The sequence below is a fragment of the Geotrypetes seraphini genome, chromosome 4 (assembly GCF_902459505.1).
Source record: "Geotrypetes seraphini chromosome 4, aGeoSer1.1, whole genome shotgun sequence".
NCBI classification, from domain to species: domain Eukaryota; kingdom Metazoa; phylum Chordata; class Amphibia; order Gymnophiona; family Dermophiidae; genus Geotrypetes; species Geotrypetes seraphini.
Genome location: NC_047087.1, coordinates 9,225,139 through 9,250,311, shown reverse-complemented (window position 1 = coordinate 9,250,311; position 25,173 = coordinate 9,225,139). Strand labels below are relative to the sequence as shown.

Sequence of the window (25,173 nt, the reverse complement as noted above, 5' to 3'; positions counted from 1 at the left end):
GCTGTTTTCCTTGTGGAATCTCTTTGGTGGAATCCTTTTTTTGTTTTCTGTTCAGGTAATTAACTTATAAACCCCCTCTTTTACTAAGGCCATTATATTATATGGACAAACCCTGCTTCCAAAGCCTTCCATCCCCATGGGAGCCCCGTTGGCTAGAAGGGGGTCTCCGTGGGAGTCCCGTGGGTTGGGGGGATTTCCGCGGGGACCCACGGGATTCCCGTGATCCCCGTTCCCGTGCAGACCTCTAATTTAGAGCAGTCAAATCTCAGACACATACAAATGCACATTCCACCACACCCTCTCCACACATGCACATACTTGGGGTTTTCTGAGTTCCGGATTTCCCCGGACATGGCTTTTTAAAACCTGTCACTTTGTCCAGATTTTAAAAAGCTTTCCATCAAAATTGTGTTGGGAAGGGGCATCCACTCCTGCACGGACGCAACGCGGTGACATAATTGTGTTGTGTCCGCGCATGCGTGGATGCCATGTGGGGATGGGGGAAGAAAGGGCGTGACACAGGCAGAACATGGCGGGCCTGAGGGGGCGTGGCCATGGGTCTGGATTTTCTTTTGGGGAAATCTGGTAACCCCCCACCCCCACCCTCTACTCTTCAGGATCCCAGATGGAGGAGAGCATGGCGCAGTGGTTAGAGCTACAACCTCAGTACCATGAGCTTGTGGGTTCAAACCCTGTGCTGCTCCTTGTGATCCTGGGCAAGTCATATATTAAATCGTCTGTGAGCTTAAGTGCCTGATTGTAAACCATTTAATACACCTTATCCAAGCAGTATATAAAATCCCAATGGAGTGTTGCTACTATTTGGGTTTCTGCTAGGCACTTGTGACCTGGATTGGTCCCCATGAATGTGGAATACTGGGCTAGATGGACCACTGGTCTGACCCAGTAAGACTATTCTTATGTTCACACAGACACACAAGCAAAACACATACAGTGGTGCCTCACACAACGAACTTAATTCGTTCCAGGAGCAAGTTTGTTATGCGAAAAGTTCGTTATGTGAAACGCGTTTTCCCATAACAATACATGTTAAAAAAAATAATTCGTTCTGCAGCATAAAATATGCTAAGATGACATAAAAAAAGATAAATTTGTCAAAATGGTGAAAATGGTGGTCTTGCTGAGGCCAAACTCTTTGACGAGGTCACACTCTTTTACCCCACATTCACTCCTTCTAATTATTTCCCGTTTCATTTCAACAGAAATCACCTTCCTGCTTTTTTTAGAAGCCATGATATATAAAAAATATTGAGTTTATCTTAAAAGGACGACTGTATACAGTGAGAGAGGGCAGAGTCTCAGCGGCAAAAACTGGGACTTAACTTTTCTTTTTTTTTTTTTTTTTCTAGCATCGGGGAAGCGGCGAGAGTAGCTCCGCCCCCCCCCCCCAACGCATCAGCAGTAGGTGCTGGGCCCCTCCATAAAAGGAGGCGAGCCGACGGTCCGCCACTGCACAGGGAGCCAGGTGAAGGGCTGTGAGAGAGGGCAGTTAAGCGCATTGACTAACGACTGCCTGCAGTGCCTGCGCGGAAGGATGCAATACATCGGCAGCTTGGGCGACTTCGTTGTGTGAAACGAAGTTCGTTGTGTGAAGTTCGTTGTGTGAAACGAAGTTCGTTGTGTGAATCAAGACATGAAGTTCGTTCGATGTGCGAGGCGTTCGTTATGCGAGGCACCACTGTATATGTACATTCACACACACACAGGCTAAAAGCACTGTAACCCCACCCCCTAATGTGTTTTTTTTCTGTCCTTTCAATCCAGATTCTAGAAGTGAATTATGCCTTTCTTATCTCTTTCAGGTCATGCCATCTAATGCCAGCTTAGGCTTTTCTTCACCTTAAGCTCCTGCCAGTGCTACAGTCTCCGAGGAGAAAGCAGCCTGTGAGATGTTGGAATTTGAGGAGCTGCCGAGAGCAACAATTTGGTTCTCATCAAATTTGTTAAAAGTACAACATTGTTGAAGTTGAAAATAGAGAATGACACAGTGGCTGTTACCCGTGGCTAGCTGCGGGTAACCCGCTGGAACAATGGGGGTGGGGGGAAGTGCTCACTGCGGGGCACGGGGACAAAGCCATCTACCGCCTCGTGGAGTGATGAATAGCCTTGTCCCTGCAGTTAAGGGAGGGAACGCACGCGGCCCCCTCCCTCCTTCCTAACTTCAGAATCTATCTCCCTCCCCCTTACCACATCTCCCAAGAAAATGGACGGCTCAGCTGCTCGAGAGCTAATACTCAGAATGTACTGCGTGGTGTGTGTGTGTGTGTGCACAGAATGAATCTGTGTGATTTGCAATGTGCATGTATTATGAAATGTGTAGGTTTTGTGCAATTTCTGTGATTATACAGTGTTATCTTATTGTAAATATCTTCCACTATCTTACTCACATTGTAATATCCTGTATCTTACTCTTATTGTAATTATCTTCCTGTAAGCAGTTTTGATCTCTTGTACCTTGGTCTGAACCCTTCGTTCTGTAACTTGACCCAAATCACCTCGCCTCATATTGCTAACTCCTGTATTCTAATCGCCTGTATATTCTTGCAAGCTACCCCATTCAGATTTACCCTGTTTCAATCCAATGTATCTTAGATATCCTGTTCCAAAGCTAATGTATCTCAGATTCCTGGTCCCAAAACTTGTATCTTATATCTTGTTCTAAACATATGTACCTTGTTGTAAACACCTGTCTTCTGCTGTAAACTCTGCACTCTCTCTCGGCACGACTCTCATTGTAAACCGCTTTGAACTTAGGGTATAGCGGTATATAAGAAATAAAATTATTATTATTATAATTATTATTATTATGGACAGCAGAGTGTATACTGCACATGTGGTATGCAATGTGTTTGACTTGCTGTGAGCCTGAGTTTTGTGCAGTGTGCAATGTGCATATCTGATGTGCTGACCTGGAAGCCTTCCCTCTGGTGTCAGCAGGAAGGCTTCTAGGTCAGTTGCAGGCCGTGGCTTTGTGAAGACAAGTGCAGTGGGAGGAGGGAGCCGGCCGGACGAGATAAACACCAACAGGAGGCACAGAGGGAGGGAACACAACACAGAGGGAGGGAAAGACGATGAAGGGCATGGAAGGGAGGCTCTCGTTGGGATAGGAAGGGAGAAGCAGGGTTATTTTGGGACACAGAAGGAAGGGAGGGAACACAAACTTCAGACAAAGGATGGAAAGAAGGGAGAAAGAAAGGAGGGAGCATGAACTTGGGACACAGAATGGAGGGAGGGAGGGGAGCGTGAACTTGAGATATACGTAGGACGGCAGAATGGAGGGAGTGAGGGAAAAAGATGCTGAGTTGGAGAAAGGAATAGAAAGGAAGAATTGTTGGGCAGGGTGTCTGAGAGGAAAAGAGAGATGGTGAACATGGAGAAATGAAGAAAGAGGAGAATTGTTGGGCATAGGTAGGGAGAGAGAAATATTGGACATGGTGTTAAGAGAGGTGTGAGGTACAGATGCATGGGGAAGAGAGAGATGAGACCAAGAAATGTTGGATGTGGTGGAGAGGGAACAGTGGGACGGATGAAGAGCAAAAGTAAGTGTAAGCTTCCTATCTTTTCTTTCTATTTAAACTACACTTCCCTCTCAATATTCGTGGGGGTTAGGGGCAGAGCTGGCCTGCAAATATTGAAAAAACGCAAATAACTTGTAGGGTCAAGAGGAGACCGGTCAACTACAGGCCAGTGAGTCTTACGTCTGTCCCTGGAAAGATGGTTGAAGCATTGATTAAAGATAGCATAGTTCGGCACTTGGATACACACGACCTGATGAGAGCCAGTCAACATGGCTTCAGGAAAGGGAAGTCATGTTTGACGAATTTACTGCAATTCTTTGAAACAGTAAACAAATCTATCGATAACGGGGAACCAGTGGACATAATATACCTGGACTTCCAGAAAGCGTTCAATAAAGTTCCACACGAAAGACTTCTCAGGAAATTACAAAGCCACGGAATAGAGGGAGACATACTAAGGTGGATAGGTAAATGGATGGAAAACAGAATGCAGAGGGTAGGCATAAATGGGAAGCTCTCAGACTGGGAGAAAGTGACTAGCGGCGTACCCCAGGGCTCGGTTCTTGGGCCCATCTTATTTAATATTTTCATCAACGATCTAGATGAAGGAACGTCCAGTGATATCAAGTTTGCAGACGATACAAAGCTATGTCGGACAATCAGATCACAATAGGACAGCGAGGAACTACAGAGAGACTTGAGCCAGTTAGAGAGATGGGCAGAGAAGTGGCAGATGAAGTTTAATGTGGAAAAGTGCAAAGTAATGCATTTGGGCAGAAAGAATAAGGAGCATGAGTACAGCATATCAGGTGCAACTCTGAGTAAGAGTGAACGAGAAAAAGACCTGGGGGTACTGATAGATAGGACCCTGAAGCCGTCAGCTCAATGTGCGGCGGCGGCAAAGAAAGCAAATAAAATGTTGGGCATGAAATAGAAGGGAATCACGAGTAGATCGGGGTGTGTCATAATGCTGCTTTATAGAGCTATGGTCAGACCACACTTGGAATACTGTGTCCAACATTGGTCTCCCTATCTAAAGAAGGATATAAAACTGCTCGAGAGGGTGCAGAGACAAGCAACGAAGCTGGTAAAAGGTATGGAGAACTTGAACTACGAAGAACGGCTTAGAAAACTGGGACTGTTCTCCCTTGAGAAGAGGAGACTGTGAGGGGATATGATTGAGACTTTTAAAATAATAAAAGGAATCGACAAGATAGAGCAGGACAAAAAGTTATTTGCGATGTTAAATGTGATTAGGACAAGAGGTCATGGACTGAAGCTGAGGGGGGACAAGCCCAGGACAAATGGCAGGAAGTTCTGCTTCACACAGCAAGTGGTGGACACCTGGAACGCTCTCCCGGTGGAGATTGCTGCAGAACCCACTGTTCTAGGATTTAAGGGCAAGTTAGATGCATATCTCCTCGGAAGGCGCATAGAGGGTTACAGGTGACTAAGTTTTTCGCCAGGTTGCATCTGGCTGGACCTCCGCGTGAGCGGATCACCGGTCTTGATGGACCCAAGGTCTGATCCGGTGATGGCAGTTCTTATGTTCTTATGACTGACTCTGACCCACACCCGCTACTCTCCTGCCTCCCAGACATCTCCACACCTTACCTGGTGGTCAAGCGGTGAAGCGGGGCAGGAGTGATCATCCTACACTCCTGCCCCATGCAGAGCCGTCCACAAAAATGGCTGCCGTGAGTTGCTGCTGTAGTCTCATGAGACCACGAGAACTCACAGCAGTCATTTTTGTGGACGGCTCTGCATAGGGCAGGAGCGTAGGACGATCGATCCTGTCCCTCTTCACCACCAGGCAAGGTGTGGAGAGATCCGGGAGGCGGGGGTGGTTCCGGGTTTAGAAACTCATGAATAAACGAAGTTGCGAGTCCTAAACCCATGAATCAAGAGGGAGAAGTGTACAGTACTTTATTTTGAGGACTGTTTCTTCAGTGTTTATTGTTTTTATAGACTGTGTACTATGCAGGATCCGAGTTACATACAAATTCATCTTACTATGCCACTGGACTCAGTCACTGGTTCCTGCTAATATCGCATTTGGAGCTGGTGCACCTTGGCCCATGGAGTGGGCACTAGAGTGTAGATTGGGGGCATATGGAATGGCACAGCAATCTCTAAGGGTGTCAAACTTGTCACCATGTGCAATATATGTGTTGATTAGCGCTGCACAATTCAGGAAATAATCTTTCGATTCGATTCGCTTTTCCCACCCATTTGGGTGTTTTTTTTTCAAATGTCCCCTCCTCCCTTTGCCCTCTCCAATCCCATGCCAGTGTGCTGTGATATAAACAGAATAAATAAACAAAAAAAAAAAAAGACTTTTCCTCTCTCTGTTAGGTCCCAGCTCACGCTCGCTGTCTACTACCAGCTCTGGCAGGAGACACATTTCAAATCTGACATATTGTAATCACAAAACAGAAAATCAAATTATTTTTGTCCACCTTTCACTACCAAATCCAACATTTGTCTACCATTTTCTCTCTCTCTCTCTCTCTCCCTGCCTTGCGCCCTGGGCCAAACCTCTCTATTCCCCTCCATGCAGCATCTTTATCTTCCTTTCTAGGAGTCAAAACTTGGAATGGCCTTACAGAAAGGACCAGAACGAAGAACACTGAAAATCCATCTGTTTGATACTTAATCTCCTTTATCCTCCCCTCTCTTCTCTCCCTTTCTCCTTCCTCCACTCTCCCCTTCCTCTCCCTCCTACCTATCCACCTCCCCTCTTTCCCTCCTATTTCTCTCCCCTCTTGCCTCTCTTTACAGTCGCCTTGAGCCTGTATAGGTATGAGCGACGCACAAATAGAAGATTAGATTAGATTATCATGTGCAACATTTCTTTCTCTCTCCCCATGCACCATCTCTCCCTGCCCTCCACCTTTTGTCCAACATTTCTCCCTCTTTCTTCTCCAGGCATGTCACCCTCCCCTCCACCAAATGCATAATTTCTCCCTCTCACCCCTTTCTACCTTTTTGTTTCATCTCTCCCTTCCTCTCCTTCACCCCAACAATTCTTCCTCTCTCCTTTCTCCCTCCATGTGCAGCAGCTGTCTTCTCCTCCCCCCCCATCCCACTGTACAGCAGCACCCCACCGACCCTCCCACCGTGAGACCTGACATACCTCTGGGCAGCAGTATGGCGGTGGCCAACCTTGAAGACGCAGCACTGAGAACAGGTTGATTGTGGGTTGCCCTGCCAGGGCTTCCCTCTGCTGCATCATCAGTGAAGCAGCAGAGGGAAAGCCCAGCTGGGACAGGCCAGGAGCAGCCCGTTCAGGGTGTAGCCTCTGCTGACTGGCCACTGCCGCTGCTGATTAGGAAGTCCAGAGGTATGTTGGGGGGGTTGCTGAATTGGTGAGTCCGCTTTTTTCAGACAATGAATCGATTCACCGAAGTAAATTGGTGAATTGATTCAAATTGGGCAGCACTAGTGTTTATCAGTATCAGTGTAATGTGCAGTCTGTGTGTATTGTACAGTGCAGTGAAACCAAAAAGCAGAAAATATGTAGGTTCAAAAAGGTCTTTTCATAAAACAGAACATCAGGTGGTCCCAGGTAGACATAAACAGACTTCCAAAAAGATTTCCAAAAATGCTCAACATATTTCGGCGCCTTAGCGCCTGTGTCAGGGGCATCAATTACAAATTAGGGGCTCCTTTTACTAAGGTGCGCTAGCGGTTTTCAGCGCGCACGCTAAACCACACGGTACACTTCTAGAATAACGCCAGCTCAATGCTGGCAATTTAGCCCTAACGCACCTTAGTAAAAGGAGCCCTATGTCTTGAGTCTGATAGCGAAACTGCAGACGAGGGTACAACATGCCGGCTATGTTTATTATATCCGTGATTAATCGCGGTTAACGTTATCACCTTTTTACGAACCAAGGGACCGAGATCCCCCGGTCAGCGATTACTTTCAAACTCACAGGCTTATGTTTATTTTTAGTTGCGGTTTAATTTGATCCCTTGTCCCTTGATGAAGGCGTGTTAACCACAACACGGACCGTGTCGGGCCTCTTGGTTTGTAAAACCATCTGAAAACCTTGAAATACTAACCTGCAAAATTACCAACGCACAGTTAGAAGAATCTCTAATTACAACTTTATTCTATATCCCACCCAAAAAATGGGCAAACGCTAAAGAGGAATTCGCCGAATTCCTTACCTTATCCACCCTAAAAGGATCATACAACCTGCTTCTGGGAGACATAAACACACATCTAGAACAACAGACAAAACCGGAAATATCCGAAATCGCCAACCTCCTAACATCACTAGACTTTCCAAACCCTGACACAGAAATAACCCACGAAAAAGGACACAAACTAGACTTAATCACCTTCTCCCACAAAGAAACAACAGATCCCAAAATACAATACTACCCAGGACCCTGGGAAAAATGCGTCTGGTCAGACCACTTCATTGGCAAGTTCAATCTACACTGGCTAAAACAGAACACACAACAAAAACGCAAAAACGTCAATACGAACACAATAACCAGCCGGGGTATTATTAACCCAACAGAATTCTGGACCCACTATGAATTACATCCCATAACTAATGATAATCAGGATTTCCCTACAAGATGGGAAACTTACAGCAAAGAACTCCTAGACCAAATAGCACCATATAAAACATACAAAAAGAAAAATAGACCACCAAACGAATGGTTTGACTGTGAACTATTAACCACCAAACAGGAACTAAGAAAATTGGAGAGAATCTGGCAAAAAACAAACAATGAGTTAGACAAGACAAACTGGAAACAAAAAATGAAAACATACAAAAATCTGATCAAAGAAAAACGCACTAAGCATTATGCAAAAAAAATTGGTACTTCAAAAATAAACAGCAAGGAATTGTTCAAACTAGTAAAAACAATAACCGATACAACACAAATACTGAAAAAGGACAATGAACCCACTCCATCGGCACAAACCCTAGCCAACTTCTTTCAAAATAAAACCGCTAACTTAAGAGCAACTCTACCCACTACCATAACAAATGCTCTTCAATACCTCGAACCTCACGACCAAGACACCAGAGTAGACATGATATGGGACCACCTCGAATATCCAAATTGGCATCAATTCCTAAATCTCTTCAACAAATACACCAAATCTAACTGTCTACTTGATGCATGTCCCCCTAAAATCATGACAGTTGCCCCTCTAGAATTTAAAAAGGAACTATTCGAATGGCTAACATCCGCCTTCACAAGCGGAACACTAAACAAAAAACTGGGACACATACTAATCACTCCAATCCCCAAAGATCAGAAAACCTCTTCTGCTCTGACATCCAATTTCAGACCCATAGCAAACATTCCCCTTTTCACAAAGTTACAAGAAGGATTGGTCAACCTTCAACTAGTAAACTACCTGGACAAATTTAACATCCTTAGTGAACACCAATCAGGATTCAGAAAAGGATACAACACAGAAACTGTCTTAGCCTCCCTACTAAACCACCTTTATGATCTCTTTAGCAAAGGCAAAAGCGCACTAATTCTACAATTAGACCTCAGCAGCGCGTTCGACCTGGTAGACCATGAAATCATGCTACTGTGCCTTGAAATAATGGGAATTTCTGGAAAGGCAAAGAAATGGTTCCAAGAATTTCTATCAAACAGATCCTACCGAGTAATCAGCAATGGAAATTATTCCAAACCATGGAAAAACCCATCAGGCGTGCCTCAAGGTTCCCCCCTATCGCCCACACTTTTCAACATCTATATCGCCTCCTTAGGCCACCTCCTACAAAAACTAAACTTAATACACTACATTTACCCAGACGACATATCCATCCTAATCCCCTTAAATGACATCACAAAAGAAATTGTAGACAATCTCTCAAACGTAATGACCGAAATCGATAAATGGACCACCAATTTCAAACTAAAATTAAACGCAGAAAAAACAAAAGTCTTTCTGGCTAGTCCTAATGACAAAATTACGAGAACATCGATAAAAATAAACAATCACGAATACCCAATTTCTAATAACATAAAAATACTTGGTATCACCCTAGACACACACCTAACTATGACTGACCACACAAACTCACTAGTGAAAAAATGTTTTTACACGCTATGGAAACTAAGGACCATAAAAAAATACTTTGACCCAACATCATTCAGGTTGCTGGTACAGGCATTGATCTTATCCATTCTTGACTACTGCAACATCATCTACTTGGGCATCCCACAAAAAACAATAAAAAAACTGAGATTAATACAAAACACCGCCGTTCGACTAATCTTCGGACTAAGAAAAAACGACCACATCAGCCCCTACTATAAAAAGCTGCACTGGCTTCCAATAGAAGCGCGAATACTATTCAAATTTGCTTGCACCTGTTTCAAGCAAGTCTGGGGACTAGCACCTGAACGGACACGTATCAGAACTTTAGTAAGTGTCCTTAGGCATATGTTGTTTAAAGATGCAAAGGTAGGCCCTGTTTATCTTTCCCTTCTTTGAAGATGGTATAAGGACATCTATGTTTGTCTTTCTTTCTTTGACATGAATGTTTAAACAGAGTTGTAGTGAAGTGAATTCAATTGTTTTGTTAAGCCGTATTTACAGACAGATTTAGTTAAGAAGCTCTGCTGGTCAAGGCTTTTTCTTACCTTTTGGACTTCAATCTCTAGATAGGAAAAATGCTGATGTGTTTAAAGTTTCATGTGACCTTACGTCACATGCCATCACATGCTGGCAAACCTGATTCGTATAAATATGTGAAACTCATAATAAAAGACGGACATATTTGAAAGATGGTTTCTGGTCTTTAAGATGTGTCCCCAGGTACCTGACTTACAAATGACAGAGACAGAGAAAGTATGGGGCAGGAATTGGGACCTGAATCCTTTTCAGTTGGGGGCTTGTCCGGGATGGGCAGATGATATCACCGGTATTTTGTGAGTATTTCTGAATTTTTTCTGTTCTTTAATACTCACTGGGTAGTGGTGACCTGTACCCAACCCCTTTATTTTAAGTTCAAGCTTTGGGTTCTATTATGGAGTTTTTTTGGGAAAAATCTCGGGGTACTTTCGGTAAGCGCCCCTCATGAATATATAAGCAGCTGCCATTCTTTCGGAAAGAATGAAATTATTTATAGAACCCCCCTGCCCACTCTGTCATTTGTAAGGTTAAAAACTTTTATAGAGTATAAGATTTTATTGTCTCTTATTACTGTACCTCGCTTATAAGGTAAGATAAGCGAATATTTTTGCATTGTTATATGGGTTTTGTAATGAGTCATAAAGGCACTTACTCCTAGACAAATGAGACTTGTACGGCTGTGTGTATGTATGACATTTTTCCTTCAGCTCCCATCTTTCTGTGTCACCAATGTTTACTACTGAGGTAGGACATGCTGTTATGTGGAATGAATTGAATGCGCTGTTTGAATCAGTCTAAGATCTTTCCCTTGTAGTTAAAAAAAAAGAAAAAAAGAAAAAGAAAAAATTCCGTTTTAAAGGTTTTCTTTCTTGTGCAGAGCAAAGCTAATCTGTTCTTTGCTTTCATTATCAGGGTCTGTGCATGAATGTTTTTGTCCCTTCCCCCAGACTTCTCTGTTTGGGCTTCCACTGACCCCCTATAGTGCTTCTTTGAAATTACTCATTCTTGGTTTTATAAAGCAGTAAGGTGAGATTCCACTGCTTGTCTCTTGACTTTTCTCCGGCATTATCAAAACCACCATCTCTTCTTATAATATGCCCATCGCTCTTGTTGCCAAAGCTGATGGCATTCCCTGTTTCGTCCTAGATTTAGGGCTGTTAATGTTTTGGTAATTCTCATTGCCCTTATGTTTCTTCCACCATTCCACCGGCAGCCAATGATTTTTTTTCTGTCATTATCCTAAAGTATGTTTTATTTTAGTCCCTTTGGTGAGGTTGCCTTCACCTTTAAGCAACAGTATACCTAGTGTGGAATGTCCTTCGGGCTATTCTACAAGTCATGCACTGCCCCTCATGGTCCTATTCTTATTTTGTACAACTTTTTGTGTTCCATAATTCAGGAGACCTATCCGATTGATAGTTTGTACCTTTTATAATGGTTGTCTGTGTGTGGTCACAAGGTGTCATGAAATAAACTGCACTGGTGTACATCTGAAGTGAAATACCTGGGTTTTGTCCTGTCTCATGGTCAGAGGAAAATCTGCACTTTCTGCATTGCTGCTATTCTGGGTCTGCCCCTCCCAGTTACCAAGAAAGACATGCTTACTTTTCTTGCTATGATTGGTCACTGCCGCCAATGGATCTCTGCTTGTTCCTTCTATGACCAGATTTTGAGACAGACCCTGGTTTCTGAAATGACTGCTCTTATCAGATGGACTTATGAAATGTTGGACATTTAAGATGTGCTTTGGTTTCTAGCTCAAGTTTGGGTTTTCCTGCTTATGCCCACATGTTTTATCTCTTTGTTTGGGACTATTGTAACACCATGAAGGGAGAACATGGCGGTAAATTACGCTCTGTTGCCTTTTTTTTATAGTCACTCCTGTTCAAGAAAGCCCTGGCTGCTTGTGCTATTGTGGTAGAGATGGTTACTTCTCTGATCCTAGGTCACCCCATTACCCTTCACACTCTTCACGATGTTCAAGCCCTTCTTTTAAATGGGCTTTCGGGTCTCACGGGTGAACAGGATTCTCTTCCTCTCTTTTTTCACAGCTTCCTCTGAATTTGATGCCTGGCGTTTGGCAGGTGCCCAAAGCCGCCCTTTTAGACGGACTTTGGTGCAAAGAGGGGAAACCCTGGATACCAGCTGCTAGCTCTCCCTTATTCATTGCCCAATATCATGGTATTGGTTATCGTAGTGCTCGCTCGACATTTTAACTTCTTGCTAGTGATATTTTCATTCTTGACCTTTTGCTCCTTGATACAGAGATATATATAGCTCAATAATTACAGCTGGCACGGTTGTGAATTGAAAATAAATTGGAAAATACAATTCCTTTCTAGTGTTTTAGCTGAAATTAGGATGTTGCTAATTTAAAATGGGTTTTTCCGGATTTATACATAGCCATCCCAGATCCGTTTTGGCACAGATATTTCTAATGTTTTCCACGGGTCCTCTTTATCACTGCAGAGATAGAGACGCTCCAAAGAGACATTAGCTTTATGCCTTTTTTCATATATGAGATGGTTATGATATACATTATTTGTTGTTTTGGTTTTTTTATATCAATGTGTTTATTTGCAGAGTTAAATTCAGCCCTGCACACTTGACAGATGAAGAAATAGCTCCACGCTTAAAACTTTATGTTTTGTCTGTGTCATGTCTACTTGTCTTAGTTTAGTGGGTACCCCAGGATACATAATATTGGCCATTTTTAGAGCTCTTTTTCCACTTCTTACTAGCCTAACTGCGCAATGTTCTTTTACTTTTAGCTTTTATATTCTGAATATAGTTTAGTTAGGGGTTATAAGAAAAAGTTTTACTTTATACAGCGTTTATTTCGTGGTGTTCCCTACATATGATCCATTCAATATACATTTCTGAATACATTCAGTACATCAGTATGGTCTCTCTGAAGTGCATAATAGTTATATGCAGCACGATAAAAACATATCCTTTTGGATTGTTCAATTAAGAACCTTAAGCAAGTGAGTATTGTCTCTCTTTTGCCATGGCTATGCTAAGTGAATGAATTGGTATTGTGCATGTTGCCACATTCAGTACAGGCAACATGGTTTCTCTTGTTTTCTATCTCTTATTTGGATCACATTGGAGTACAGCTGCTGAATGATATTTGGAATGCTTTTCAAGCATTTCTTTTCAAGTATCTCTTTCTGTATGCACAGACATCTGGCTGCTCTCCCTTTGAGATTCTCACGGGATGACCTTTCCCTGCCCCATGGGTAGATTTTCCCTTGATACAGGAGGAATACGTCTAAAAGCTAATTGAAATATTAGGGCTTGTTCAAAGAAACGTGTCTTGCACTTCTCCTTTCTCTCCACAGATTCCTACCCTTTTTTTCCAGCCTGGTGATTGTCCAGAAGCTTTCCAAGGATCGGAAGCAGACGGATTTCCCCTTTGGCCTTCCCACTACTGTGATCGCTGTGCCCAGGCCCGCTGCACTCACTGAGGAGTTTCCTGTTTGGATCCACGCAAGTCGCTTGAAGAGGGTTAACCTAAAACCCCAGAAGCAAGTCTTCCCTGCGCAGATTTCACCTCCTCCAGTAGAACAACATAATGATCTCATTGCAGCATTCTACCAACTTTATCATTCTCTTACTGGCACCGCTGCTGCTAGTTTTTCTCCCTGTATGGATCATTTCTAACTGGGTCTACAGGGATGATGTGTTCTGGGTCCACGACACTTTCTGCCCATACCCATCTGTAAATGACACTCCTGCTGTAAACAGCACCCCCGACACCTCTTTGCGAACACGACGTCAAGCTGGACTACTCCCTCGCAAAGGCTGTCCTTCAATTGGAATCCAGAAAAGACCGATAGTATGCTACCCTTTGGTATAATTCCAGCAGTGTGCAAGTTGCCACCTTCTCCTTTGAGTATTGTGACATTGTGGACTGTTCATCAATTGATATCCCAAGGCTGTGCCATTGGTCCTCAGAGATTCCTAAAACTAAGGACATATATGTATATGTTACTGACTCACGTTGAGGGGTTAAGTGTGCATTCTGGGGAGTGGTAGGGTGGAATATTAATACTGACTGGGCTTATAAACTAGAAAATACCCTGAAAAAGAGTGGACCAAAATGGTAAATCACTGCTTACTTGTATGACCCTTCATAAGGTTGGACACTGTTATAGGAAAAGTGTTCCTGCACAAATTATTAAGCTTTCTCTTACTATTGACAACCCTAGACCTACTGATGAAGGTATGTACATTATGGACATGTGGTTTAAGGGTGGGTCTAGCTATCCGACTAATCAGTTTTCTTACGGGATCTATCTACCTCCACTCATCCTCTCCCGCCATCTTGTGGGGGCCTCAAAAAATACTAACCCACTGGCCCCTACATTCAATAAACTTACTGACATGATGGCTATTGCCAATCCCACTTTTGAAGATATTGTGGCTGTTGAGGTAGGGTTTTCAGAACGTAACCTTTGGTTAGAATGGATGAAATTCACTGCTGATCAACATAATAAGAGTAATTGTTACATATGTGCTCAAGCTAGACCCCATCTAGGAACCGTACCTCTGGACCTCCCTCCTGGTATCCAACCATGCCTTTTTGGGTTATTTACCAGTATCTCCTCTAATTTTACCTATCCCCTTTGTGTACTGCAGTGTTCTAAATACCCTTTGTTGCCAGGACAGCAAAAGCTTGATATTGCCGTTACCATCTATAAGGGCAATTACACATGTCATGTTTCTAATCTGACACAGGATAGTTTTGTAGGTAATTTACCCCCAGGTTATTGTTCTGTCTTGGCTCATAGGTATGCCCCATTGTTGCTGCATTAGATTTGATATTTACTGGCTTTATGGAGACTTTTGGCTCCCTGTTAAGCTACCCAGCCAGTGGATAGGCCAGTGCACTTTAGTTAAGGTTACTATGCTTCTGCATATTCTTTCTGAAAGGCATCCTTCCTATTCACATGGTTTTTCCTTTTATTTGTCTTGATATAAATCTGATCACATGTATACATAGATGCTATAGGGGTCCCAAGAGGGGTCCCAGATGAATTTAAGGCCCGAGCTCAGGTTAAGGCTGGGTTTGAGTTCCTTATTCCCTTTATTACTATTAATAAGAATGTTGATCGGATTAGTTAAAATTATTATAATCAGCAACGCTTTGTGAACTATTCTAGGAACGCCTTGCAAGGTATTACTGATCAATTAGGCTCCACTTCTCAGATGGTTCTCAAAATCATATGGCCCTAGATATGATTCTAGCTGAGAATTCTGAAAAATTCTCCTCAGTATTTTATGCTGTTGTACTTTTCTTTCTGACAATATAGGTCCTCCTATGGACATTCAGAAATTAGCAGACCTCTTTGCTGAGTTCAAATGTAACTCTGATTTATCTAATTCTTGGGATCAGCACTTTAGTTGAATGCATAATCTCTTATTATTTGCACTCTTGTCTTGACTGCTCATGTACTGTGTTATTCGTACTACAGCTCCTAAAAAGACCCCTCCTTGAGAGACATACCTAGAGTATCACTCCCTTCCAGCTCATGCTGTGTATTTGTGACGTCATTTACATGACGTAAGAGGGGAATTGAACGGACACGTATCAGAACTTTAGTAAGTGTCCTTAGGCATATGTTGTTTAAAGATGCAAAGGTAGGCCCTGTTTATCTTTCCCTTCTTTGAAGATGGTATAAGGACATCTATGTTTGTCTTTCTTTCTTTGACATGAATGTTTAAACAGAGTTGTAGTGAAGTGAATTCAATTGTTTTGTTAAGCCGTATTTACAGACAGATTTAGTTAAGAAGCTCTGCTGGTCAAGGCTTTTTCTTACCTTTTGGACTTCAATCTCTAGATAGGAAAAATGCTGATGTGTTTAAAGTTTCATGTGACCTTACGTCACATGCCATCACATGCTGGCAAACCTGATTCGTATAAATATGTGAAACTCATAATAAAAGACGGACATATTTGAAAGATGGTTTCTGGTCTTTAAGATGTGTCCCCAGGTACCTGACTTACAAATGACAGAGACAGAGAAAGTATGGGGCAGGAATTGGGACCTGAATCCTTTTCAGCACCTTCATACCTACAAACTCACTTCATCCTACACAACCCCACACGAGCGACCAGAAACAAAAACATATTTGCATACCCAAAGATTACGGGCTGCAGATACAAATCATTCCTGGATAGAACCTTTAAGTTCCAAGCGAACAGACAGCAAGTTTGGCTGAAAAACTACATAAACGAACCCAACCTGTCTTACAGTGCATTCCGCAAATCGATCAAAACCGCCCTATTCGAAAAATTCACGGACTAAAATCGTCCCCTCCCGCACTAGGACTCCCCTCCCTTTAAACGCCTTTCTTTCTTTCTCAAGATGCCCCTCATGTACTCAGATATTCGCTATCCATAGTACTCCAATTCAAATGGAAGTTCTAAAGAAATACTCAGTTACTCATTACCCATTGAACCCCAATCTGTCACTTTCCCCTCTTCACTATTGTATTATATTTAGACTCATTGTACGATACTGTATTAGACTTATGTGTGGTGTTGTCTTTAGACTTATTGTATTGTATTATATTTAGACTCGTTGTATTATATTGTACTGTGTGGTATACACTCATTGTATTGTATTGTATTGTATTGTTTTGTCTTGTATTGTATGTTGACTTATTGTATTGTATTGTGACCTTGTTATTCGCTGAATGTCCAGCCTTCTTACAGTGTGAACCGCCTAGAAGTCACCTGACTATGGCGGTATAGAAAAATAAAGTTATTATTATTATTATTATTATAAAAAGGTGGTAACGTTAACCGCAGTTTGCAGTTTCTTTTTGTTCTTGGTTTGCGCTGTCTCTTTCTCACTGCAGATTGTGTTGGATCGTCTTTTTTGGTTTTAGTTTTAAGTCTGAAAGAAAACATATATACATCAACTGATGTGGGACCTGTTTCATGCCAAAATCTCTAATTTATTAGGATTTTATATACCGCCTATCAAGGTTATCTAAGCGGTTTTTACAATCAGGTACTCAAGCATTTTCCCTATCTGTCCCGGTGGGCTCACAATCTATCTAACGTACCTGGAGCTATGGAGGATTAAGTGACTTGCCCAGGGTCACAAGGAGCAGTGCGGGGTTTGAACCCACAACCCTAGGGTGCTGAAGCTGTAGATCCAACCACTGCGCCACACACTCCTCCTGCTTGAAAAGGTTCTGCTATTATATAAAGTGGTGAAATGTGAAAGCTGGATGTATATACGAGGGTTCTTCAAAAGTTTCCGCACTTTCATATTTTTGTGGGAAATGGTTGGGGCAGGAGAAGTGGGAAGAGGGCGTGTCTTAGAATGTCATGTGACTAGTCAGTCAGGCAAAACAGGGTGATGATGGGGAAAAGTGATGCAATTTGCTTTTGAGATATTTAATAAATAATGTTTACAAAAAAAGAAAAGTGCAGAAACTTTTTGAACATCCCTCGTAGGTTGTTGTCCATCAGACTCAAGACATAGTCTGTGATTGATGCCCTTGACGCAGACCCTAGGGCGTCTTTTGAAATCTTTTTTGAAGTCCTGGGACCACCTGGGGCAATAAATGCTCTGGCGCTGCTCCGACGCTCATAGAAACCTCCACCTACAATCGTAATCATTTATGCACGCTGGAGGTGTTCATCACCTATTAAGATAAGTGTTGCTAATCATTCACATGTGTTTATTAAGTATTCTTTTTGAGTTTTTAGGATTACAGCTTTCTCTTCAGGATGGAGACCTGAAATAACATCCGGGTTATAAGAGGTCTTATGATATGACTTTATCCAGCTTAATGATATGCACGCTTCCTAGTCTTATTTATCATTGATTTATTTTTTGATCTATATATTTACACACTGAGATATCTATAGATAAAGATGAGAAACTTGCATCGAAGGGTTGAATAAGCGAAAAGCGTATGACAGTTGTAGGGTATGAGCACTATCAGGTCCTGGACCTGAGGGGCCGACGCGTGAGCGGACGGCAAGGCACGATGGACCTCCGGTCTGACCCGACAGGGGCAATTCTTATGTTCTTAATTGTGGTGAATGTTTTCCATGCCTAATTTTGCAATTTTGTTGCTTTAATACATTTTTACTTTATTTAGTTTAATCCTGTGCTTGCCCATTTGTTCTATATTTTTGATTCTTTGTGATGGGTAGGATTTTTGGATATTGTTTCTCGCTTTATCCATGACATTGACTTATAGTTGAGTCTATAGGGAAGGGAAACAGGGAATAGGACATGTATACTACCTTTTTGCGCTTACACCTTCAAAGTGTTGGAATTTGATCCCACAACCTCAGGGTGCTGAGGCAGCATCTCTGTCACTAGGCCATTCCTCACCTTCTCTTTTTGCTTCATGTATTTCAAACTGTTTCTGAGCTGAAGTGGAGGAATGACCTTGTGGTTAGAACAAGGGTTACCATATGGCTCCAGAAAAAGGAAAACAGATTGAGACATCCACGGAAGTAAAACCCAGATGTCTCAATCCATCCTCCTTTTTCTGCAGTCCTATGGTAACACTAGTTAGAGCAGCTGTCTCAGCACCCTGAGGTTGTGAGTTCGATTCCCACTGCGGCTCCTTGTGACTCGGGACAAGCCACTTAACCCTTCATTGCTCTGCTACAAAATAAGTACCTGTCTAAAATATGTAAACCCCTTTGATTGTAAACCACACAGAAAAAGGGTTCATAGACAACGGCGCGAAAGACAAAGGCGCGCGCTGACAACTGAGCGCAAGACGGAGGCGTGCGCCAAAGAAAATTACAGTTTTTAGGGGCTCCGACGGGGGTTTTTGTTGGGGAACCCCCCCACTTTACTTAATAGACATCGTGCTAGCGTTATGGGGGGTTTGTGGGGTTGTAACCCTCGACATTTTACTGTAAACTTAACTTTTTCCATAAATACAGGGAAAAAGTGAAGTTTTCAGTAAAATGTGAGGGGTTACAACCCCCCACAATGCCCCCCACAACGCGGCGCGATGTCTATTAAGTAAAGTGGGGGGGTTCCCCCCCACACCTCCCCGTCAGATCCCTAAAAACAGTAATTTAGAGCGGCACGCGCCTCCGCGCTGTGCTCAATTGTCTGGGCGCGCCTTTGTCCCAGTGCGCTTTTGACCTGACACCCAGAAAAAGTGGTATATCAAGTCCCATCTCTTTACCCTTCTAAACCCTGATTGTTTATTCTGTCCCCACTGTATGTGAGCATTTACTCAGTTTCTTATATAAGAACAAGTTTAAGTGTATAGGTAAGATGTATAGTTAAGGTGTGCTCTGTGGACTTAAATCCCCAGAGGGTTTTTGTTCTCCCAGAGAGCTAGGCTGCAACCACAGAGCTTAAGCTCGTCCCCCCCTTCTTGTTCAGCCTGAGAGAGAACAGTTGCTATATTTTGTCAGACCACATGGCTGTTAGAACTTGAGTCTAACATTGTTCTCCCACCGAGTTTTTACCTTTTATTTCTAATCATCTAACACAGCTTGGATTCTCTATCTAAGTCTGAAGAACAGTGTTATTTCCACAAGATGTGGACACACTCCCAGCTTGAATAGGATGGGCTGGTAGAATGAGAAGATTCTATGAAAGTTGAACTGCCTTGAAGTTATCAATTGTGAGTGTTTATTCTTTATTTCGTATCATTAAAGAAAGTGGCTGGTAACACTAATATTACAGAATTAAGGGTTGGCCTCTTACAATTGCCAATAGCTCAGAGTGAGTTCAATAGTGCTTGGCCATTCAGAGGAGTCCTAGTTATTCCGTCTAAAACCAAAGTCGTGTGTTTATTGTGCAGTTCCTCTAATACTTACCAGCTTTCCTCCAGATTTCCTCTGGCATGTAACCAGACTGAGGTCGGTGCATAAACTCCCGATGAGACTCTGCCATGAAAAACAACCACATAGTAAAATGCCGAGGCGACAATTGCAGTTTTCAAAGAGCTCCATTTTCACTGCTCAGAACCAGGGTATTGAGGGAGGTGAGCCTGGCTTATTTTAATGTATGTTTTTATGATTTTGTTCACCACCTAGAAGTCTGATTAGGCGGTATAAGAAATTTTAAATAAACTTGAAACTAATTAGGGTTGCAGGATTTTAAGCACACAACACACACGTGGACTTTCCCCTACCGAACCCACTCACAGCTGGAGCATGCATAGATACGTTTGCCCTTGAATAATTGTTAAACAAATCTTCAAAGAGGAAACATCCAAGTGTTCGTCTCCAGCTGCTCATTCCAAGAAGCAGAGTAGAGAGAGAAGCAGCAGGTGAGAAGACTGTGATGACCACTAGAGGGAGCTGTGACCCTTCTCATTTTGGAGGCAAGAGCAGCCAGAAACCTGCCATCAGCCTGTGTTCTTGGAGACCGCCTCACATTACTTTTTTAGGCTTTAAGAGGGGGGAGATTTAGGCCCCCTTTTTTCAAGCAGCATTAGGGTTTTCTATCACTGGCTACTTTGGTAAAAGCTCTAATGCTCGTAAGAATTCTAAGAGTGTCGGAGCTTTTACCGCAGCGGCCGGTGATTTAAAAAAAAAACCCTAACACGGCTTGATAAAAGGGGGCCTTAGTGATGGTAAAAATAAAAGAGTGCATGCAAGGAGCATAATTACTAACAATGTACGACTCACCTACAGAACGCAGTACACCTCCCTTCTTCCCTCCCTGGCCCGCAAAACACTGGCAACTCTCCTCACTCCTGTGCTTCAGAACCCCCCCATTCTGCATTTGAATGGAGGTATAGCCTCATGGTTAATGCAGCAGCCTAAGAACCTGAGGAACTAGGTCTGATTCCCCACTGCAGCACCTTGTGGCTCTGGGCAAGTCACTTCACCCTCCAAGTAACCCTCTATTGCCCCAGGTGCAAAATAAGTACCTGTATATAATACATAAACTGCTTTGATTGTCCCCTCCCCTCCCCACAACTCTAACAAAGCCTGGCATTACCCCTCTCCTCCCTCCACAGCTCTTGCATTACCCTTTCCTCCCCCACCTTACAATGTTGATGTTTCTCACTCCTGCCCTGCCTTACCCCTCCTTCCTCCCCCCCCTACCCCCCACAGCTCTACCAACATTCCTCATTCCTAGGGTTACCATTTATCAGGCCGCAAAAATCTGGACACAAGGCCTTGCCCTGTTCCGCCTCCGTCTCCGTCCCCACCCAGTCCTGCCTTTGGCTCTGCTCCGTTCTGCCCCAGCCCCTCCCAATTCAGCCTCTAGCCCCACCCCCACAAACAAGCTCCGGCCACGTCTGGAGGGCCTGGAGTATGTGCGAATGTGTGTGTCGTCATCCATGCATGCTCAGATGCCCTCCAGATGTGGCTGGAGCTCGTCAGAGCTTTCCAAAACCAAGACAAACTGCCGGGTTTTGGAAAGTCCATCCGGGACCTCAAACAGTCCTCTAAAAAGAGGCCATGTCCGGGTTTCCCCTACTCATTCCTATCCTATTATAGGATACTCATGGTACTGAGTCCCACATGGTCATGCAGTTCTGGGCTACGTGAGCCGAGCAACCTTAAATCCCGCGGGACTCACCTATCTGGGGAGCCTCACAGTTGCTGGAGCTGTTGTGAGCTCTCTGCTGTGGTGGGGTGGTCACGCTCTTCTTCATATCATCGGCATCGCTGTAGCGCCGAACCCAGTGGTTGAGCTCCTCTCGATCTGTTTCCTGGCACCGACGCAGCACCGTGAGGGAACGCCGTGTCTTCTCCACCATATCCATGATACAGTTCAGGAGCTGCAGAAGGGCAGAAAACAGTATCTATTTATTTCTTAATTGCATTTTTGGATTAGAAGATTACGCTAATAATCAAAATCCATATAAACAGCTGATTTCCAAACACCATAACATTCAATTAAAACAACCTATCAATACAACAAAGAAAAGAAGACAAAAAGAATAAAAGAGCCAGTTCCTTTGCCCCAATATTAGAGGGTCATTTTGGAGCTGGCAAAGTCCTGGAAATACTCCAATAGAAGCAGGCTGAATTTTGTTTCAGATTTAGCACTAAGACTGGACTGAAATCCAAGTTTGGGATTCAGCTGAAAATGCCTTCCCAGTGATCACTCCCAAACTCATCCCACCTGGGAACCCATGGCCACGCCCACAGGCCCCTCCCTGTGATCACTCCCACACTAATCCCACCTGGGAACCCATGGCTCCGCCCCCAGGCCCCTCCCTGTGATCACTCCCAAACTCATCCCACCTGGGAACCCATGGCCATGCCCCCAGGCCCCTCCCTGTGATCACTCCCACACTCATCCCACCTGGGAACCCATGGCCACACCCACAGGCCCCTCCCTGTGATCACTCCCAAACTCATCCCACCTGGGAACCCATGGCCATGCCCCCAGGCCCTTCCCTGTGATCACTCCCACACTAATCCCACATGGGAACCCATGGCCACGCCCCCAGGCCCCTCCCTGTGATCACTCCCACACTCATCCCACCTGGGAACCCATGGCCACGCCCACAGGCCCCTCCCTGTGATCACTCCCAAACTCATCCCACCTGGGAACCCATGGCCATGCCCCCAGGCCCTCCCTGTGATCACTCCCAAACTCATCCCACCTGGGAACCCATGGCCACGCCCACAGGCCCCTCCCTGTGATCACTCCCACACTAATCCCACCTGGGAACCCATGGCTCCGCCCCCAGGCCCCTCCCTGTGATCACTCCCAAACTCATCCCACCTGGGAACCCATGGCCATGCCCCCAGGCCCCTCCCTGTGATCACTCCCACACTCATCCCACCTGGGAACCCATGGCCACACCCACAGGCCCCTCCCTGTGATCACTCCCAAACTCATCCCACCTGGGAACCCATGGCCACATCCCCAGGCCCCCCCTGTGATCACTCCCACACTCATCCCACCTGGGAACCCATGGCCACGCCTCCAGGCCTGTCCAGTTCTGCCCCGTTCCGCCTGTGTCACACCCTGTTCCTCCCTCCTCCCCCCAAGATGGCATCACCGCATTGCGTCTGCACATGTGCGGATGCCCCTTCCTGATGCGATTTTGACGGAAAGCTTTTCAAAGCCCGGACAAACTCCTGGGTTTTGAAAAACCGTTTGGACCCCCGGACATGTCCTTGAAAAGGAGGACATTTCCAGGGAAATCTTGACGTCTGGTAATCCTAATCCCAGTGTAGGTTCTCCCTAGGCCTACCTTAGGAAGATCAGGTGGCCTAGTGGCATCTTCAAGAGCTGAAATGAAAGCTGCTTGCTGGTTCCAATCGCAAAATGGATGCCAGGACCTCCCACTAGACCACCAGGCCTGGTGAGGGAAGTGATCATGGAGAAGGGGACGTGGAGAGAGAGGGGAGCCACTGGCAAGGTGGGGAGTCTGCTCAGGAGGGAGACTTTCAGTCGCAGATTCAGTTTGAGCAGCAACTGAAGATCCTGGCCTTGGTCGACCTCAATGCTGAGGCACCTGCACAGTCCTCTAAGAAGAGGATATGTCTGGGTTTCCCTGGACTCAGCCTCGGTGGCGAGCGCTGCCATCTCCAAATCCATAAAGGTGGAGGATTGAGGTCGACCAAACCCAGGCTCTTCAGTTGCTGCTCAAACTGAATCTGCGACTGAAAGTCCTGAACAGATTCCCCACCTTCTGTGACGTGATCATGTGCGTCATCGTTATATCGCATCTGCGCATGCTTGAGGGACTCCAGATGTGGCCCAGAGGCATAACTGAGGGCAGAATGGGGCAGGGCTAAGATGGGGGCAGAACAGGGCATGACTGGGGGTAGAATGAGGAGGGGTTAAAATGTTAAACCGAGAACTGCAATGACTGTATTTGGAAGATCCCCCCAGTATGGAGCAAACTCTTTCACTGTGTTGGGGGGAGGGAGGGGGCAGAGATATCTGCATTGTGGGCAGAGTCACATCCCCCATGGCTAGGATTACCAGATGTCCAGGGCGGGGATGGGTAGAACTGGGCAGGCCTGGGGGTGTGTCTAGGGGGGTCTGGATTTTACTAAAGCAAAATCTGGAAACCCTAAGATGACTGGGTGCTTGGACGGATTCCCCAAACCTGGCAGTTTGGGTTTGGAAAGCCCCGAGGTCGGGGCCGCATCTGGAGGGCCTCTGAGCATGCACACATGTGACACAATGATGTCACATTGTGGGGCTGGGGCCAGAACAGGGCGTGATTGGGGGGGGAGCACATGTCCTCTTGTTTTAATGAAGATATCGAGTAACCCCCCGTTGTTCTGACCGTAGCCCAGAGTATCAATGGCTGCAGCCAGGTGACTCCACAAGTACCTACGCACATTGTTGAGGTGCTTCCACTCTTCTGCCCACTCACGGTCAGTCAGCCTGTGGTCAATGACTTCCTCTGGCCGGGAACCATGCATGGCTGCAAAATAATCATAGCATCTGAGATCACCAACAAGGCCTCATGCAACTGAAGGGGAGTGCATCGAGAAATCATCAGTAAAGTGGTAGAATAAAAGAAAAAATAAGATGATACCTTTTCATTGGAGCTTTCGAAGGTAACCGATCTTCAGATCACAAATTTCTGAAAGTTCATCTCAAAATGCATTATGTTGGGCCAGTAAAAAAGGTATTCTCTTATTTTCTTTTCCTTGTCTTGTTTTATTTCTATTTATTATCTCTAGGGAATAACTCAAATGAAATCCAGCCATCAAAGCATCTGTTCTATGCCTCTTTTATCAAGGTGGGGTTTTTCCAGCTTTATGGAATATTGTTACACATGATTCAGTCAAGTTTTTCAGAAAAGTTTTTAAAAATTCTATAAAGTATAAAATTAACTTTTGCACCAATGAGTAATTGGAAAGTGTAAGGAGCTGTACATATGAACATAAGAATAGCCTTATTGGGTCAGACCAATGGCCCATCAAGCCCGTTCTCAAAGTGGCCAATCCAGGTCACTAGTACCTGGCTAAAACCCAAGCCACATTCCATGCTACTGATCCAGGGCAAGCAGTAGGCTTCCCCCTTGTCTTTCTCAATAACAGACTTCCGAGGG

The 25,173-nt window shown here is 44.4% G+C and overlaps 1 protein-coding gene across 6 annotated transcripts in view; it reads right to left on the bottom strand.

Annotated features, from left to right (window-relative positions):
• CBFA2T3 (CBFA2/RUNX1 partner transcriptional co-repressor 3) overlaps positions 1-25,173 on the bottom strand; it is a 178,020-nt gene that overhangs the window by 4,716 nt on the left and 148,131 nt on the right. For 5 of the 6 annotated variants that reach the window (XM_033940939.1, XM_033940940.1, XM_033940938.1 and 2 more), the window contains 3 exons: positions 24,455-24,540; positions 21,720-21,921; positions 20,000-20,068 (listed from right to left, as the gene is read on the bottom strand). In XM_033940939.1, the coding sequence (XP_033796830.1) occupies positions 20,000-20,068; positions 21,720-21,921; positions 24,455-24,540 (357 nt within the window). Of the gene's footprint in view, positions 1-16,985; positions 17,079-19,999; positions 20,069-21,719; positions 21,922-24,454; positions 24,541-25,173 lie in introns of all 6 variants that reach the window. The other variant, XM_033940942.1, reaches the window with a different exon arrangement.